This window comes from Schistocerca nitens, chromosome 3 (assembly GCF_023898315.1).
Source record: "Schistocerca nitens isolate TAMUIC-IGC-003100 chromosome 3, iqSchNite1.1, whole genome shotgun sequence".
Taxonomy (NCBI): domain Eukaryota; kingdom Metazoa; phylum Arthropoda; class Insecta; order Orthoptera; family Acrididae; genus Schistocerca; species Schistocerca nitens.
In genome coordinates, this window is record NC_064616.1 from 927,949,195 (window position 1) to 927,965,492 (window position 16,298).

The 16,298-nt window shown below is 48.4% G+C and overlaps 1 protein-coding gene across 2 annotated transcripts in view; it reads right to left on the reverse strand.

Annotated features, from left to right (window-relative positions):
- Nucleotides 1–363: 363 nt before the first annotated feature.
- LOC126249002 (LMBR1 domain-containing protein 2 homolog) overlaps nt 364–16,298 on the reverse strand; it is a 122,149-nt gene continuing 106,214 nt past the window's right edge. For both annotated transcript variants that reach the window (XM_049950586.1, XM_049950585.1), the window contains 2 exons: nt 15,775–15,888; nt 364–4,658 (listed from right to left, as the gene is read on the reverse strand). In XM_049950586.1, coding sequence (XP_049806543.1) covers nt 4,366–4,658; nt 15,775–15,888 — 407 coding nt within the window. In that variant the 3' untranslated portion in view covers nt 364–4,365. The remainder of the gene's footprint in view (nt 4,659–15,774; nt 15,889–16,298) is intronic.

Below are 16,298 nucleotides of genomic sequence, written 5' to 3' on the forward strand. Positions count from 1 at the left end.
GGGAAAAAAATTACATACAATTCAGGGAAGTGTTCAATGATTCTGCAGCTATGTTAGCACTTTCAAGACATAATGGTTAACATTGCTTACAAAAAGCATTGGAGAGGCCATGTGTGATTTGTGATGATCACCAACAATTTATCTATGGTGGGAACAAATGACACCATGTCCAGTCAGCCTCGCAAGGTCCCCTGAGAAGCTACATAATAAAGCAAGACGTGAAACTAAAATGCAAGTTGTGACTTTGCAAGAAGCAAATAACTTAAACTGTTGATCGAGAGGCTTGCACACTGCTAACAGCCACTTGTCACTTACATATTTAGTGGTCTTTTGGAAAATCAGTTACAGGAAAAACAACTTAAATTTACTTTTAAAAATATTTTATTTTCCTGTGTGGATTAACAAGGAACATTATGTACATGCACTTGTTCATATAAAGTAATTTTTTTGCCCTTCTTTCTTCCTTTGCGGTATTATACATGTGAGCGTCACAATTATATACATGAAAAAAATTATCTACAGACCAAAATCATATTGTGACTTGTCTAAAACTGTAATTTTGCATTCAGTCTTTATGATGTAGTACTTCTCGTTGTATTCTTTAGCCACATGCATTTTTGTGGTGTCTCATGAAAGAAATAACATCCCTTCCAGGTTTTGTACTTAACAATATTTAGCATCTGCATGATGAGTTTGTAAAGGGAGCTGTAATGACGTGGTAATTTGCATGAAAATAGGCTGTAGTGTAATGAATGTGTGTGTATTACAGACAGATGCTGATGATAAAAGCACGTTTATATGAATGTTCTTTTGGACACATTCATGTAACTGATTCGCCTCGATGGACAATGAATCCACAATCTTCAGTGCAGATGCAAATTTCATTCGACCTCTGACATGAATCTAAAATTGGCAAGCATGGAGGACATTGACAGGGACTGTGGATAGGTGCCGCTAGATGGGAATGCGAGTTGGCTGGGGAGTCTGTCAAAACAGTTCACACATTTGGGATAAGCACTGTATCTGGATGGTGCAGTGATTAATGCAACTACCTAACAAGCAGGAGATTCCAGATTTGAGTCCCAGTCTGGCACACATTTTCACTCATTGCTACTGATTCCACATGAAATCCTGAAGCAGCTTATATCAATAGTTCCTCCCTTTCATTTCTTTCCCCCGCCTCCTCACGTTAAATTTACTTGATAAAAACATGTTTCTCTCCTCTCATGGCACAGGTGCATTGAAAGTGAGCCACACTAAGCAGGAGTATTTATGTCTTTGGCTACATTTTCCATGACTGTTCTGTTTTTATTTATTGCTATGAACTTACCTAGTAGAAAAGACTTCTTGTTGATGGCATCTAAGGACCAAAAGACCTTTTCTGTTTAAATCCTACTACCTAATGCAGCTTTCAAACCTTTTCTGCACACACTGTTACTGGCAAAAATTGCTTATGTGAAGTGAGTTATCTCTCAATGTATTTCAGCTACCAATTATAATGTACATGATTGAATTACATTACTATGACCACTTCCTACATTTAATGAAATAGTGTGCATCTTTAAAAGCATAAGAGTTGAGAGTTGGTGTGGCATTTATATACAATTATCTTCCCTACATGTCTCCCATTGTTTTGCATATAAAAGGGGTTTCCTAAGTTGCGAAATGGGGTAGTTTTCAACATTTTGGGCCAACAGTGATATACTTTTAAAGCAATGCAGTTTGCAAATTGTCACATGCTTTTACAGTGAAAATGTGATTGTTAATGGTCAAACAGCATCTCCATAAATATCTCATGTGGAAACTATGGTCAGGCACGGGCTGTCATTAGAATTATAGCAGAGTTTTTTTCCATGAACATATGTGAGAGATACACAAGAGTCTACCAATAAAGTACTCATTGTCTACGTAATCAGAAGCTGCCAAATGCATGTCTAAATTGTAATTCAGTGAACACTGCTGCTTATGTAACTTCAAAGCAAATAGTGGGCATTGTATTTCCACTAAGTGGTTCAGAGTCCACATCGTACCATTAAAAATGGGTTTAACTCACTTCAAAGGCTAGAGTGAAGTAAGGGACTACCACCTCCAATAGGACCAAGCCCACTAAAGTAATGCACTGTTAACTGTTAAACAGCTTTACCTTATTGGATTTTATTCCTTTTAAAGAAATAACTAGTAGTTGGTGAAGTATTATCCTTTTTCATGAATTTCACATTTTACTTTGTCAAACACCAATACTGGGAGTGATTTCACACCATTCTACCACATTATGTATTCACACAGAAAGTACTTTTAACTAATTTAGTAATAAACTAGCAGACAATGTAAACCTATAAATACTGACTTTTCTCCATAGAACATCTTGGGGTCTTCCAACAGAATTATGATAATTAAGAATGTCTGGTGGTTACTGGATGCAAACATGTACTCCTTTGCTCACAGAGTTCTAAAAGCTCAGACCTTACTGCATTCTTGAGAAATCGCCGTGGGCACGTTTTGGAACTCAGGCTGCCAACAACCACCATTTAAGAGTCTTCCACCAACTTTAATTTCCATATGAAATGCACATTGTGTTTGTTTTGAATATTAGGTGCTGTTTGTAATAATGCATATTGCAATTTGCAACAGCATGGGGATGCAGTTTCTTAATTGTGTGTGTAGTCCAATTTCTTTTATGTGGAGGTAGGGTTTTTGCTAAGTGGACTCCAGGATTGACACAGTATATGAACAGAAATTATTCATAAACAGTACAACACGTGGAATACACACGTACAACACATGGAGTACACTCACACTGACAACATTTAACCAACCATCACTAAGTGCGTGCATTTAAATATTTAAAAAAAAAATTGACAGTATTTATCATGGCTCACAAACAAATGGAAAAACAAAACATTAGTTATCTACTAAAGAATTATTATACAAATTAAATGAAAGGTCACAAGTTCTTTCATAACTTTTCCTGCAAAGCAAGTAACATGTATATCCAAAACTTGTTAGATCTTTCACAAAATGACAGTAAACAGGAACCACAACATTACTCTGACTAAAACAAAATAGCATAAAATATTTGCATATAGAAAACCACGCATACACTTCTTTCTCATCTGTGAATGAAGTTCCAAACATTCCACTACAACACATGAAGTGTGAAGTGTCACTGGTGGCTGAGTCCACATGAACTGTTTAGCATACTATGATGTGATAATATGAGTGCTTGATGAAAAGTGATTCCTCTGAATCATTTGTGAAAACTCTTAAAGCTTTTAAAATGAAACAAACATTATTAAGATTCTACATGTTTATTCTTTACGTTTTTCCAGTGTCTAACTTAACTATGTGGGTACATGAGAAACAGTGTGCTGTAATCGAGTTTTGAATTTAAAGTGTTCGTCCACACATGGACCACCCTACGTTTCGGCATGACAGTGCCAGATCACACACAATCAATGTGACATCTGCAACAACCTGATGCCTTTGATTCACTGTCATTCATCATTCTCCATAGAGTTCCAGCTTACACCCATCTGATTTTCACCTGTTTTTAAAACTTAAAGGATACCTTCGAGGCCTTCACTTTAATAGTGATGAAGTGCTGCAAGCAGAGGTGAGGTTGCGGCTCCAACAACAAAGTCAAGCATTCTACAGTGGCGGTATCAACTAACTGGTCTCTCATTGGGAGAAATGTGGTCATTGCCAGGGTGACTATGTTGAGAAATAAATATGTAAACATGAAGAATAAAGATGTAGAATATCAATAATATTTGTTTTATTAACAAAGCTTTAAGAGTTTTCATATAAAAAAATTTAGAGGCATTACTTTTCAGCGCACCCTCGTCCATTTAGACAGTAAAGTTAGCACAGAAATTACACAGTATGTCCATTACAAAATATACAATCATTGACACAAAAAAGTTAACCACAATAAATGTCAGCAAATACAGGAATATGTAACATCTTTCATTACTGTCAGAATTAAATTATCACATTTTTGTTGTGATTACAAAAAAAAATTATAACTTATTCTGAACTGAGTATTCTGTTGACCAAAACTGAGTAGAAGTTCTCTGAGGCAAAATTTTTCAACCTATGATACTCGGTGTAAGACTACAAACCATGCTGAGATTGACTATAACAGTTTCATATGTGAATCAACACACAGTTAATGTGTGCTTTGCTTTACTTTGAATGTGAATATCACTTGCAATGATGACCAAAGTCACCTCTCACATTCTGTCAAACCTCCTTCAGAATCATAGTATCTACAAGTAGGTAACAACAGATTGACAATATTTTTATACATAATATCTATCCTTTGTATAGTAAATAGTTCATTTCTTTTTATATCTGTAACAAACATTAAACATCATCAAATAATCCTCTTGGAGGAAGACCATGTCTATCTCTTGATGTCTGGTACCCAAAAGCAGGTTCGATAACACTTTCAGAGCCATTCTGATACAATAACGTGTCATCAGTGTGTGTATGCACACTATTTTCATTTGATTCTAACTCAACATTGGTGTAATACTGATTACGTCCTTGGGTAAATCTTCTTGCTGGTACAGTCTCTACATAATCGACAGGTTCCACATCACGCAGAAGTACCGCACGAGCTGATTCTCCTGAATCTTCTCGATGAAGAGGTTGCACTGAAACAAAGAAATAAATAATTATGTATAGTATTTATTTTGATAAAAGAAAGAGCTCCACATATGAATATGCCATGAACTGAAAGCTTCTCCTTGATTTTTGTTAGATACAACACATTTATAACTTTCATAATGGCCGTGCTTTTTGCACAAAATATGCTAATTTAAGATATAGTACAAGGAGATTACAGCATTCTGTCAAGACCTGTCAGTTACGTTTATAGTTATCATTCTTCACAGTTATATAATCACTAACATCAATCTTTAAATTAACATCCTTTGTTTATGCATACCCATCTTGCTGATCAATAAACACCTAAGTTACTCAGTTTATGTAAATTATTGTACTGTTATTAACCTACAATATCCAACTGTTGGATCATTCTCTCAAATCAGTTTATTCAAAAGTATCTGCCAGCAGGACTGATTGATTGGGAGTTAACGGATTAAACAGTGAGGTCATCAGTCCCTTGCTTAACAGAGAGTTCATCTGGAGTTAGTAACATCAGCCAAAAATTTGGTTGAATTATAAAAGTACGTAGGAGTGGTAAAACCAAGGCCTCAAAAGCAGTATATGCCAGAGATGAGAAATAATTTAAAGACAAACAAAAGGATATGGGTCAGACTGGAATGTAGGTCACAGCAGATGAGAGCTCTCCAAGGCCCCATATGCGGCAAGACAAATTCCACCCACATCCGACCCCCGCCCTACCTGACTAAGGATGAAAGTTAGATTAAAGAATTACTTCTAGCTGGGAGCTTCATGAAAGTGAGTAGGCTAAAAATGTAAAAGATATCAGCTGGATTGACAATTCAATAAGGAGAGAGAGACAATTAGGTCAGGAGGTGGGTGGGGCCAGGTGAGTGTAACCTGGGGCTCTGCATGTGATGGGGTCTCACCCCTGAACCGTTAACAGTTGAAGTGTTAAAGATGGAAGCAGCACCCAAAATCAATCACAGTGCTATCCCTAAAACAAAAAGAGGGGTGTGGCAGAAAAAAGTGGGCAATTGCATCTAAAAGCAATTGAAACAGAGTAAAAGAGGGACGACCAAGAAAGTTGGCAAAGGAGGTAGGGTTGAGTGTCCTCCAGACCCAGCATGTGGTGGGAGAAACCACAATCCCAACTGCCCTGCCCCCAGCCTGAACATACATTTAAAAACCTTATATCCGAAAATAAAAGCCACTTTCATGATGAAAATTGAGAATAAGTTCAACTGTCTGCGAGTCATCCATCAATAATATAGGCAAAGAATCCATAAGACTGCTCCACATGGAGAGCCACAAGGAGGGGGCATTCCACCTAGATGTGAGCTATTGTATGTAAGGCTCTGCAACCACAATATAGGGCTGGCTCATTACATAAAATAAAATTATGGGTTAATCTGGCATGGCCAATGTGGAGTCAATAGGGAATGGTGGATCCATTCTCAGAGGGAGGAAGGAGTGCATTACAGCAGTAGTCTCCTAGATAATGTGGAGTTTATTAGAAGTGGCAATAGACCACCAGATGTTCCATTTCTGAGTGAGGAGAGGTCTTATTTCTACCTGCAAATCTGCAATTGGGATGTCATAGCGAATGATGGATGAGTAATCACTTATGTAGCCAAACAGTTAGCCAGCTCATTCGTAGGGATACCCAGATGACTTGGGACCCAGAGAACGACAACTGAGAAGGCAGCGCAACTAAGGTAATCTATATCTATCTACATCTACATCACACTCCACAAGCCACCTAATGGTGTGTGGCAGAGGATACTTCTGGTACCACTAACTGATTCCCTCTTCCCTGTTCCACTTACAAATGGCACATGGGAAGAATGAATGTTATCAGCTCTAATTTCTTGAATTTTCTTATTGTGGTCATTTTGTAAGATGTATTTGGGAAGAAGTAATATGTTGTCCAACTCTTCTCAGAAAGTGCTCACTCAAAATTTCAGTAGTAACCCTCTCTCAGATACACAACGCTTCTCTTTTAACACCTGCCACTAGTGCTCCTCTCTCTCTCTCTCTCTCTCTCTCTCTCTCTCTCTCTCTCTCTCTCTCTCTCTCTCTCTCTCGCTCGCTCCCCCACCCCCTCCCTCTTATCAGTCCTAGAGAGTTATGAATAGCACATACACTTTTTGTACTCTGTAATTATCATTCCAATAGGTCCATAGTGAGGAGATTTTCCAGGATGTAGACCATGATAGAAAACAAAACTACACAATAAATATTTACAAAGGAAAATAGACTAATGTACCTCGCACAGATCTAAAGTGAAATGGTCCTCAAGGATGTGGAATAAGGCAAGAAATCTTAAACATGTTTTCATTTAACTGAAAAAACATTAATCGTCACAAAACATACAAATCTTCAAACACTGAGGCTGTATGTAGCCATACATCCCCAAATTAAAAAATTGTTTTATGACATTTGTTTACATTGGTCACATTACTGCACTGAATTTGTACAGAAGTTAGATTGTACTAATGCTTGCATTATTTGATGTTATTAGTAACCTGGACAAATCAGTTGGGTCTACTTAGAAATTCATCAATGGAGTAGGACGAGTTGGCCATCAATGAATCCTTTAGGCTCCTCTTCAACTGAACTTCATTAGTAGTTAAACTTTTTATGGCTGCTGACAAGCTACTGAAAACGTGTCTTCCTGAATAATGGATGCCCTGCTGGGCCAAAGTAACTAACTTTAAATCTTTGTGGAGTATCATCATTTCTAGTATTTATTTAATGAGCTAAGCTGTTGGTTTCAAACATAGATTTTTAATTGCAAATTTCATCAAGGAATTAATATACTGGAAGCGGCGTGGGGGGGGGGGGGGGCGGAGGGCGGGCAAGAGGGCGTGCGCGAGGGCTGAGGGCGAGGGCTGGGGGCTGAGTGTTGAGGGGCGAGGGACGAGGGGCGAGGGTAAGAGTGAGGGCGAGGGGGAGAGGGGGGAGAGGGGGGAGAGGGGGAGAGGGGGGAGAGGGTGGAGAGGGGGGAGAGGGTGGAGAGGGGGAGAGGGGGAGAGGGGGAGAGGGAGAGGGGGAGGGGGAGAAGGGGAGAGGGGGGAGAGGGGGGAGAGGGGGGAGAGGGGGGAGAGGGGGAGAGGGGGAGAGGGGGGAGAGGGGGGAGAGGGTGGCGAGGGTGGCGAGGGTGGCGAGGGTGGCGAGGGTGGCGAGGGGGGCGAGGGTGGCGAGGGGGCAGAGCGGGGAGAGGGGGCAGAGCGGGGAGAGGGGGCAGAGCGGGGAGAGGGGGCAGAGCGGGGAGAGGGGGCAGAGCGGGGAGAGGGGGCAGAGCGGGGAGAGGGGGCAGAGCGGGGAGAGGGGGCAGAGCGGGGAGAGGGGGCAGAGCGGGGAGAGGGGGCAGAGCGGGGAGAGGGGGCAGAGCGGGGAGAGGGGGCAGAGCGGGGAGAGGGGGCAGAGCGGGGAGAGGGGGCAGAGCGGGGAGAGGGGGCAGAGCGGGGAGAGGGGGCAGAGCGGGGAGAGGGGGCAGAGCGGGGAGAGGGGGCAGAGCGGGGAGAGGGGGCAGAGCGGGGAGAGGGGGCAGAGCGGGGAGAGGGGGCAGAGCGGGGAGAGGGGGCAGAGCGGGGAGAGGGGGCAGAGCGGGGAGAGGGGGCAGAGCGGGGAGAGGGGGCAGAGGGGGCAGAGCGGGGAGAGGGGGGAGTGGGGGAGAGGAGAGAGGGGGGTGGAGTGGGGGCGAGGGGGTGGAGTGGGGGCGAGGGGGGTGGAGTGGGGGCGAGGGGGTGGAGTGGGGGCGAGGGGGGTGGAGTGGGGGCGAGGGGGGTGGAGTGGGGGCGAGGGGGGTGGAGTGGGGGCGAGGGGGGTGGAGTGGGGGCGAGGGGGGTGGAGTGGGGGCGAGGGGGTGGAGTGGGGGCGAGGGGGGTGGAGTGGGGGCGAGGGGGGTGGAGTGGGGGCGAGGGGGGTGGAGTGGGGGCGAGGAGGGGGGGTGGAGTGGGGGCGAGGAGGGGGGGTGGAGTGGGGGCGAGGAGGGGGGGTGGAGTGGGGGCGAGGAGGGGGGGTGGAGTGGGGCGAGGAGGGGGGGTGGAGTGGGGGCGAGGAGGGGGGGGTGGAGTGGGGGCTCGGAGGAGGGGGGGTGGAGTGAGGGCGAGGAGGAGGGGGGGTGGAGTGAGGGCGAGGAGGGGGGGTGGAGTGAGGGCGAGGAGGGGGGGGGTGGAGTGAGGGCGAGGAGGGGGGGGTGGAGTGAGGGCGAGGAGGGGGGGTGGAGTGCGGGCGAGGAGGGGGGGTGGAGTGAGGGCGAGGAGGGGGGGTGGAGTGAGGGCGAGGAGGGGGGGTGGAGTGAGGGCGAGGAGGGGGGGTGGAGTGAGGGCGAGGAGGGGGGGGGGTGGAGTGAGGGCGAGGGGGAGGGGGGTGGAGTGAGGGCGAGGGTGGGGGTGTGGAGTGAGGGCGAGGGGGGGGGGGTGGAGTGAGGGCGAGGGGGGGTGGAGTGAGGGCGAGGGGGGGGTGGAGTGAGGTCGAGGGGGGTGGGGGGTGGGGAGTGAGGTCGAGGGGGGTGGGGGGTGGGGAGTGAGGTCGAGGGGGGGTGGGGAGTGAGGTCGAGGGGGGGTGGGGAGTGAGGTCGAGGGGGGGGTGGGGAGTGAGGTCGAGGGGGGGTGAGGTCGAGGGGGGGTGGGGAGTGAGGTCGAGGGGCGGTGGGGAGTGAGGTCGAGGGGGGGGGGGTGGAGTGAGGGCGAGGGAGGGGGGGTGGGGTGAGGGCGAGGGAGGGGGGGTGGGGTGAGGGCGAGGGAGGGGGGGTGGAGTGAGGGCGAGGGAGGGGGGGTGGAGTGAGGGCGAGGGAGGGGGGGTGGAGTGAGGGCGAGGGAGGGGGGGTGGAGTGAGGGCGAGGGAGGGGGGGTGGAGTGAGGGCGAGGGGGGGGGGGGTGGAGTGAGGGCGAGGGGGGGTGGAGTGAGGTCGAGGGGGGTGGGGGGTGGGGAGTGAGGTCGAGGGGGGGTGGGGAGTGAGGTCGAGGGGGGGTGGGGAGTGAGGTCGAGGGGGGGTGGGGAGTGAGGTCGAGGGGGGGTGGGGAGTGAGGTCGAGGGGGGGTGGGGAGTGAGGTCGAGGGGGGGTGGGGAGTGAGGTCGAGGGGCGGTGGGGAGTGAGGTCGAGGGGGGGGGGGTGGGGTGAGGGCGAGGGAGGGGGGGTGGGGTGAGGGCGAGGGAGGGGGGGTGGAGTGAGGGCGAGGGAGGGGGGGTGGAGTGAGGGCGAGGGAGGGGGGGGTGGAGTGAGGGCGAGGGAGGGGGGGTGGAGTGAGGGCGAGGGAGGGGGGGGTGGAGTGAGGGCGAGGGAGGGGGGGTGGAGTGAGGGCGAGGGAGGGGGGGTGGAGTGAGGGCGAGGGAGGGGGGGTGGAGTGAGGGCGAGGGAGGGGGGGTGGAGTGAGGGCGAGGGAGGGGGGGTGGAGTGAGGGCGAGGGAGGGGGGGTGGAGTGAGGGCGAGGGGAGGGGGGGTGGAGTGAGGACGGCGAGGGGGGGGTGGGGAGTGAGGACGGCGAGGGGGGGTGGGGAGTGAGGACGGCGATGGGGGGTGGGGAGTGAGGACGGCGAGGGGGGGTGGGGAGTGAGGACGGCGAGGGGGGGTGGGGAGTGAGGACGGCGAGGGGGGGTGGGGAGTGAGGACGGCGAGGGGGGGTGGGGAGTGTGGCGAGGGGGGTGGGGAGTGATGGCGAGGGGGGGTGGGGAGTGATGGCGAGGGGGGGTGGGGAGTGATGGCGAGGGGGGGTGGGGAGTGATGGCGAGGGGGGGTGGGGAGTGATGGCGAGCGGGGGGTGGGGAGTGATGGCGAGGGGGGGTGGGGAGTGATGGCGAGCGGGGGGTGGGGAGTGATGGCGAGCGGGGGGGTGGGGAGTGATGGCGAGCGGGGGTGGGGGAGAGTGATGGCGGGGGGGAGAGTGATGGCGAGGGGGGGAGAGTGATGGCGAGGGGGGAGAGTGATGGAGAGGGGGGGGGAGTGATGGCGAGGGGGGGAGAGTGATGGCGAGGGGGGGAGAGTGATGGCGAGGGGGGGAGAGTGATGGCGAGGGGGGGAGAGTGATGGCGAGGGGGGGAGAGTGATGGCGAGGGGGGGAGAGTGATGGCGAGGGGGGGAGAGTGATGGCGAGGGGGAGAGTGGGGGTGGGGGGTTGAGTTTGGGGGGGAGAGTGGCGGTGGGGGGGAGAGTGGCGGTGGGGGGAGAGTGGCGGTGGGGGGGGCAATAGTGAGTGTGGGGGGGGCGAGAGTGAGTGTGGGGGGGGCGAGAGTGAGTGTGGGGGGTCGAGAGTGAGTCAGGGGTCGAGAGTGAGGGTGGGGGCGAGAGTGAGGGTGGGGGCGAGAGTGAGGGTGGGGGCGAGAGTGAGGGTGGGGGCGAGAGTGAGGGTGGGGGCGAGAGTGAGGGTGGGGGGGAGAGTGAGGGTGGGGGGGGAGAGTGAGGGTGGGGGGGAGAGTGAGGGTGGGGGGAGAGTGACGGTGGCGTGGAGAGTGACGGTGGCGTGGAGAGTGACGGTGGGGTGGAGAGTGAGGGTGGGGTGGAGAGTGAGGGTGGGGTGGAGAGTGAGGGTGGGGTGGAGAGTGAGGGTGGGCTGGAGAGTGAGGGTGGGCTGGAGAGTGAGGGTGGGGTGGAGAGTGAGGGTGGGGTGGAGAGTGAGGGTGGGGTGGAGAGTGAGGGTGGGGTGGAGTGTGAGGGGGTGGAGAGTGAGGGTGGGGTGGAGAGTGAGGGTGGGGTGGAGAGTGAGGGTGGGGGGAGAGTGAGGGTGGGGGGAGAGTGAAGGTGGGGGGAGAGTGAGGGTGGGGGGAGAGTGAGGGTGGGGGGAGAGTGAGGGTGGGGGGAGAGTGAGGGTGGGGGGAGAGTGAGGGTGGGGGGAGAGTGAGGGTGGGGGGAGAGTGAGGGTGGGGGAGAGTGAGGGTGGGGGAGAGTGAGGGTGGGGGGAGAGTGAGGGTGGGGGGAGAGTTAGGGTGGGGGGAGAGTGATGGTTGGGGGAGAGTGAGGGTTGGGGGAGAGTGAGGGTTGGGGGAGAGTGAGGGTTGGGGGGAGAGTGAGGGTTGGGGAGAGTGAGGGTGGGGGAGAGTGAGGGTGGGGGGAGAGTGAGGGTGGGGGGGAGAGTGAGGGTGGGGGGAGAGTGAGGGTGGGGGGAGAGTGAGGGTGGGGGGAGAGTGAGGGTGGGGGGAGAGTGAGGGTGGGGGGAGAGTGAGGGTGGGGGGCGAGGGTGAGCGTGATGGGTGAGGATGATGGGGGAGGGGGATGGTGAGGTTGAGGGGGGATGGGAGTGGGAGGGTGACGGGGGAGGGTGAAGGTGACGGGGGAGGGTAGGGGGGAGGATGAGCGGTGAGGGTGAGGGGATGGCGAGGGGGGATGAGGGGGAAGAGTGAGGGTGAAGGGAAGGGTGAGGGGAAGGGGGAGGGTGGGGGGAGGGTGAGGGTGAGGGGGGAGGTGTGTATGTGGTGAGGGGGAGGGGAGGAGTAGGAGGTGGGGGAGGGGGAGGAGTAGGAGGTGGGGGGGGGAGTCAGTCAAGTAGAGCAACCATGCCATTTCAAGGGATTGATGAGACCACAGTGAGTAGTCCACAGCAGTAAACAAGACAGGCTGCCTTCTCAGGAGAAACAACAACATCCACACTTGAATCAAAGGCAGGTGTGTGTAGACTACCAAATTTCAACCTTTCACTTGCATGAGATGTCAACTTAGCACCATCACCGGAATGAGAAACGCAGTGAGTGGATCACAATATAATACTGAAATGAGGTTTACAGCTGTGAAAAAGGCTGAAAAACCACCTAATATGAATACGAAAGGTAGTGAGGTCCCCACACAACATATTGTCTTACCTGACTCATTTAAGTTAATCTCGAGAGCTTTTGATGGAAATAAAGATGAACTTAGGGAATTTTTAGACACCTGTGGACATCCAGCACTTGAACTAATGCCAAGTCATAGTTATAGTGTGCTATTAAAATTTTTTAAAACATGGATTGTGGGGTGCAACTCAAAGTAAACTACTCGTATGCAATTTGACAGCAACTTGGACAGATGTGAAAGGAATTTTAGTGGAGAACTATCAGTCAAAACAGACTCTACATTACCATGCATGTTCATTATTCTCTTGTAGACAGAGAAAGGCAGAGAAAGGCTGAAAGTATGGCTCAAAGGGCAAGTTGTGTTGACACATTGCTAGACCAATTGTGAGAAGCCCTCCAGGAAGTGATGAGGACACCAGATGTTCCTGGTAGCCATGCTCTATTTGGGAAGCTGGCAAACAAAGCGGTGTTTATACAGAGCATTAAGACTGCTCTGAGAGAGGGAGGAGAGGATGTAACGTTAGCACAAGCAGTAGATCTAGCATTAAAACAAGAAGCATCAATCACATCTTATAAAAAGGTTCAGTGAACCCAGTTGCCAGAGAGACTACTGTTTTATGTATAAGAGAGAAAGCCATCATTCGAGGGATTGCACTATGAGAAACATGTCAGGAAAATTGATGCCATGCAGCTGAGTTGTAATGTAGCATAAAAATGGGCACCCCATCCTCACCATCACCAAGAAGGATAGAGGAAACACTATGCAGAGGTCATCAAAGGGAAACTGGAAGCCTGTGACTGACAATGTGTCATCGATGCAATCTTCAAGGGTATCCAGAACTGGGTGATCAGGCATGACTTGTGATATGTTATGTTTGTAAAGAAATAGGACACACATCCTAACAGTGTCATGCTGATGCTAGACTAGCAAATATGACGACTCAGAAACCAGGAAATGAAAGAATGCCATGAGTATACAGTACACCCATGCCGTAGAGTTATACTCAGTAGACTGTAAGGACAGGAATAATTTTGTAAATATAAGATGCACCCAGGGAAGTGCTGGAACATCAAGTTTCATAGCAGAGAGTGCTGCTCAGGTTAGCATAATAAAGGAATCAGCATTGATTGAATGATACTGTGGCCAGTAATGCCAATGAAAGAATAAAACTTAGAGAGATCATGATGAAAGTAAGAGAGAAGCACGATGGAGCCACAGCCACAACATTAATGCTGAGGATACATTGTGTGTGTGTGTGTGTGTGTGTGTGTGTGTGTGTGTGTGTGTGTGTGAGGGAGGGAGGGAGGGAGGGAGGGAGGGAGGGAGGGAGGGAGGGAGGGAGGGAGGGAGGGAGGGAGGGTGGGTGGGTGGGTGGGTGGGTGGGGGAGGGGGGACTAATGCAAGTTTCATGTAATGAAGGTAGAGTTAGATGTCACATATGAAGGAATTTCAGGCAGACTTATGCAAGAGGTGAGTCTTAGCACAGAGAATAATTTGTAATTAGGGAATACTGTGGATATTAATAAGTGACCAAGAAGCAAACTTCCTCAGTGACTTAAAAGGATGCATTGAACACTAACAGAATATCTACGCCTTTATGTGAGAATGAAGCAAGAAAACAGGCATAAATGGATGCATTTTATCACTTTCCTTTATAACACCACACTACATTCATCAACTGGGTTCACTCCATTTGAATTATTTTTCAGGGGAATATGCAACAGTTTTGGTATCCTACGGTGCAATATGGCCTAAGTACAATACAACTACAATGATTATGTAACAGAAATAAAGGAAAGGATACATCAGATGTATCATATGGCATGGAGTTTTAATAAGTAATATAAGATGTATAAGGAGTATTATGGTCAAACTCAAAACCAAAAGGAATTCAAGGAAGGAGACAAGGTATTATTAAAAGATGAAAGTGTGAAAACAGGATGGTCAGTATAGTTAGAAAGCCCATGGAGAGGACATTTTCATGTTGTGATGACTAATGGACCAAATGTAGAACGCCTATTAACAAATAAGATATTCATAACAGTACACACAAACAGATTAAAGAAGTTTATTTAACTTTAGTCACAAGAGGTTGTGGTAAAACCAAGTTCATTTGCTCTGAAATATAAAGGGAAAGAACAGGTTAAATTTGATCTTAAAACTAAAGGTGATTTTATCAACAGGAATTCAAAAGGTATAGGTGAGGGAGACATTGTGATTGGCCCTTGCGGGCAGGCCAACGCTCTGGTCACTTTGTATCGATTAACCTAATTCTGGAAACAGTAGCGAACAGGAAGAGAGGACACAAGGAAGATATCAATGGAAATGTAAAAGTTAGGAGTTTAAAAATTCAGAGATTAAAGCAGGAGGAATAGGGCAGCATATGCATACACCAATTAGAAAATAAGTTAGGGTTACAAAAAAAGAGCAGCAGAGACAGAGATCCAAACGGGAAACAGGCATTTCTGTTTGTGTGTTAATGATCACCACCACACTCATAAGTAAAGGAGTGATGTTTGGACATCTTAGATGCACCATTGAGTGCAGAAAGTGGAGAGAAGGGAAGTTATGACCATGTGCATGGGAACTGTGATCCAGCCCATGGAAAAATTTTGTAAGAAGTCTCCTATTATTTCACTAAAATCATCTGATTGTATCAAGCCCTGTTACAATGCAGTTTGTATTGTGATATTGATAATCATCAATAGATACATTTTTATATGCAAAACAAAATGAAGAGATGTAAGTAACAATGATGCCTGACTCTTGTAATCCTGGCAGATGTACTGATGCATAAATCACCATAATCATGTATATATCCACTGAGATCATTAGTAACAGTATGAAAGGATGCATCCACCAGCCCCAGGTCACACGACAAAACACCAGCAGCATATTTAAGGGCAGCTGCAAACTGCCATGGCCTCATCCGTTGCAACCAGTCGATGTTTACAGCAAGCTCTCTAATGCACCTACTACTGACAACCCTGTGCTACGTGGTTCTCTCTTGGACTATGATTTGGACTTTGTGTTACCAACTGTCAACATCTGGGAAGCATATGAACTTAGCTGTCTGCATAAAAGTGGGACTGTCTGCACTTACTGTTCAACCGACAACTGTTTTTTTCAGTGAACAAACTAATTGCATATGAGTGCAATGGGAGCACTGGGTGTATTTGAGTATCTTCCAGTTAAATCTACACACAGTGCCCTCCTCCAGTTAACTGTGAGTGTTCACCAAGAGGTGAACTCTCTTGTTTTGTATATTTCCAGTGAAGTTGGAACTATTACGTCCTGTGATTTATTTGTACATAATTTTTGTTTAATAAAATCAGTGTTGTTGAAGAAGTGATTTACAACAATTACAATCTCACCTCTCTCATCAGCAGCTTCTCGAGACGACCTGTATCGGGTACTGTCTTGCAGCCTTTCTTCATAAGCTTTACGACGATTTACTGAGTCTTCGACTCTTTGACGTCTTCTCATTTCTATCACAGTAAAAACAAGACAATACATTTAATATTCTCTTGCAATAAAAACACATAACAGATATTTTATACTAAAGGTAAAGCTGCCCTCAATCTGAAGACTGGTTTTTAAAACTGTACTGTTTTAATATGCATGGTCCTATTGGGGGATAAGCCCTTACCTTCCCCCAACATTCCAGCTGAGTTACTCAGGCAGTTATAGTGGGATGTGGACTCCAAACCATGGTGATGTCCAGAATTTTTCACATACACAAATAACTGTGAGGGTTGAAAAACCAATAAGGGACCAACTCTTACCTACTAAGCTACAAAGACAAATTAAAAACACAGTGGGTATATAATAGTAGGTGCCTACATTTTCCTGTGAAATACACTTACAATGTTAAATGCTACCTAAATCAGTCTTCTTT